The sequence below is a fragment of the Nelumbo lutea genome, chromosome 6 (genome assembly GCF_056320005.1).
Source record: "Nelumbo lutea isolate HS-2025 chromosome 6, American lotus-T2T, whole genome shotgun sequence".
Taxonomy (NCBI): domain Eukaryota; kingdom Viridiplantae; phylum Streptophyta; class Magnoliopsida; order Proteales; family Nelumbonaceae; genus Nelumbo; species Nelumbo lutea.
This window is the reverse complement of record NC_142689.1, coordinates 8,617,975-8,620,371: the sequence shown is the minus strand read 5'-3', so window position 1 is coordinate 8,620,371 and position 2,397 is coordinate 8,617,975. Positions and strand designations below refer to the sequence as shown.

The 2,397-nt window shown below is 43.4% G+C and overlaps 1 protein-coding gene across 1 annotated transcript; it reads right to left on the bottom strand.

The window, feature by feature from the left end:
- Nucleotides 1-452: 452 nt before the first annotated feature.
- Nucleotides 453-2,190, bottom strand: LOC148847180 (protein SENSITIVE TO PROTON RHIZOTOXICITY 2-like). The gene has a single exon (XM_088951228.1). The coding sequence runs from the start codon at nt 2,036-2,038 to the stop codon at nt 794-796; it is 1,245 nt and encodes a 414-aa protein (XP_088807354.1). The 5' UTR covers nt 2,039-2,190; the 3' UTR covers nt 453-793.
- Between the last annotated feature and the right edge of the window lie 207 nt (nt 2,191-2,397).

The window sequence follows — 2,397 nt, the reverse complement described above, 5'->3', positions numbered from 1 at the left end:
TTTTTGTATTTCTACCTCAAGCTTATGCACTAATGGTATAAACCTTAACAAGAGGATATGATAGTGTTGATGAACATATATAAAGAGAAAATTCACATTTGTTGAGTAATAATATGGCCAAATTGAAGGTGTTGGGAACCAAATAAGCTCTATATGATGCGTATACCAAGAAAAGATACACTAATCCCAATACTACTTAAATTTTCTCTTGACTTAGCTAGCTAGAGACTCCTCTACGGCACTAGCTCTACTTGTAGTCAGTACTGCATAATTGCCTAGAAAGTGGAAACATTCACACACACACACACTTGGTATCTATAAATGACACAACCAAATCAGAGATATATCCGCATAAGTCTGCACATACAGTTAATCGCCTTTGGAGTTTGGATCAGAATTCAGAAACTGTGATCAGATGTCAGTTCAGTTTTAGGAGCAATTGGGACAGAAAATAAAACCAACGGAAACATTTAAAGGTGATCAGATTGAGGAAAAGGGGAGTGTTCTGTGCAGAAGAATTAAATTTAAAGTAATTTAAAACACTCAAATATTTTCCCTTTCAAAAAACACTAGAGCTACTAGCATCTCCAAGAAACTCATCATCTAATGTAATAAGCAAATTCACAAGCTGAACGTCGATCGGTGACGGTGAATATACAATAAAGCACAAGACCTATGGATTGGATTGATGAGGACTGTAAACCTCAAAACCATGAATAAAATCTCGGGCACCTTAATTAATTTATCTGATGGTTTCCAGCCTCCCCATCATCTTCAGTCTTCACCTCCTGTTTCACTGGATTTGCACGGCCTGATGATGATGATGATGATCTAATTTTTCTTGCTTCATCATTGAATTCACTGCTGGGGCATGGCCGACGAACAAAGCAACATGACCCATGAGCTTGTCTTTCCTGGAGAAGGTCGTCCCACATGTACACTGCCACTTGAGTTCTCCACAGTGCTTCTCATGGGTGCGGAGGTCGGACAGCACGGAGAACTGTTTCTGGTTGCATCTGTTGCAGACGTACATCTTGGGGCAATGGCTCCTTTTGTAGTGATTCTTCGCACAGATCATGGATTTCAAGGGTTGAAACTTGGCGTGCTTCTTGTTCCACCTGCAGCCTTCATGTGGGCATGAATATTTCTTGGGCAATTTCATGGAGTATCCCTTGTATCCCATTGATGAATTGCTCACATTCTTCATGGGGTTGCTCAGAGCAGCACTGGTCTTATACTCATCCCCATGTGCCCTCATGTGCATTCTCAGATTGGCGTCCCGCTTGAATCCTTTCCCACAGACATGGCAATAATGTGTGAATTTGGCCAGAAGATCTGCTGCCTCCAACTCGATGATATCACAGTTCTTGGGCGAGAAATCATGCAACCCACCATCGCTCTCAATCCCATTTGGCAATTCCTTCTCTCCCACATCGTTGTTGTAAGTGGTGGTGGTGTTGCTATTGCTAATGGTGATACTGGGTTTAACATTGTTGTTACTGCTATTGTTAGTGTTACTGTTATAGTTATCTCCATACCAATCAAGATGTTGCTGACCGGCGGCAAAGAATCCTCGTTGATCACTTCCTTCTCCCATCTGAACCTCCCGACCGCCGGTGCCGGTGGGTTGAGGCAGCACGCCGCCGGGTGAAGCCTTAACGTGCTGCTGCTGGTGCAATTCATGGCAGCTGCTATTATTCACCGTAGTAGAGCCAAGAGCCATCTGTTGACAAGTGAACATCATAGAAGAAGCAGTAACGATTATCTCTTGAATAAGGGTGCCCATACCGGCTATGGCCATGGCGGTGGATTCAGGTTGGGCTTGATTATTGGGGGAGATGACGAGACTGACCAAGGATTGCACCTGATGAACCTTGTCCCTGAGAACGGAGAGGCTGTAGAGGAGAGCGCTGGACTGGGTTTCTGCAACTGAACTGTCTTCCAGAGAAGAGGATATCACATCATCAGCCACCCCAACCCCATACATCTGCAATCCCTGAGAGCCGCTCTGGAAGCATGAAGTAACTTCCGAAATCATCTTCCAAATCTTCCCCTCTTGTCTCCTTAAAACAAGTCACACCCTTCTTTTGAAAAAGCTCTCTCTCAGCTTGCAACTGGATTTGCACCACTATTTATGCTCTCCTCTTTTCATAAGAGCCTGCTAACCAAATCTTGTTTCCTGCTTCTAAGATGGAAAGAAACAAAATCCCATTTTGTCACATATGAGAGAGAGAGAGAGAGAGGCTCCAAGTCAACTTGGAGCTTTCCTTATATACAAGCATCCCCACTTGAAGCCTCCCTCAAATCACACCAATCCCAAATGAGACGAGACAACCCTCTTATAAACAAAGGGTTTTGTGAGAAATTAAGATAGAGTAATTAAATATGGGAATACCC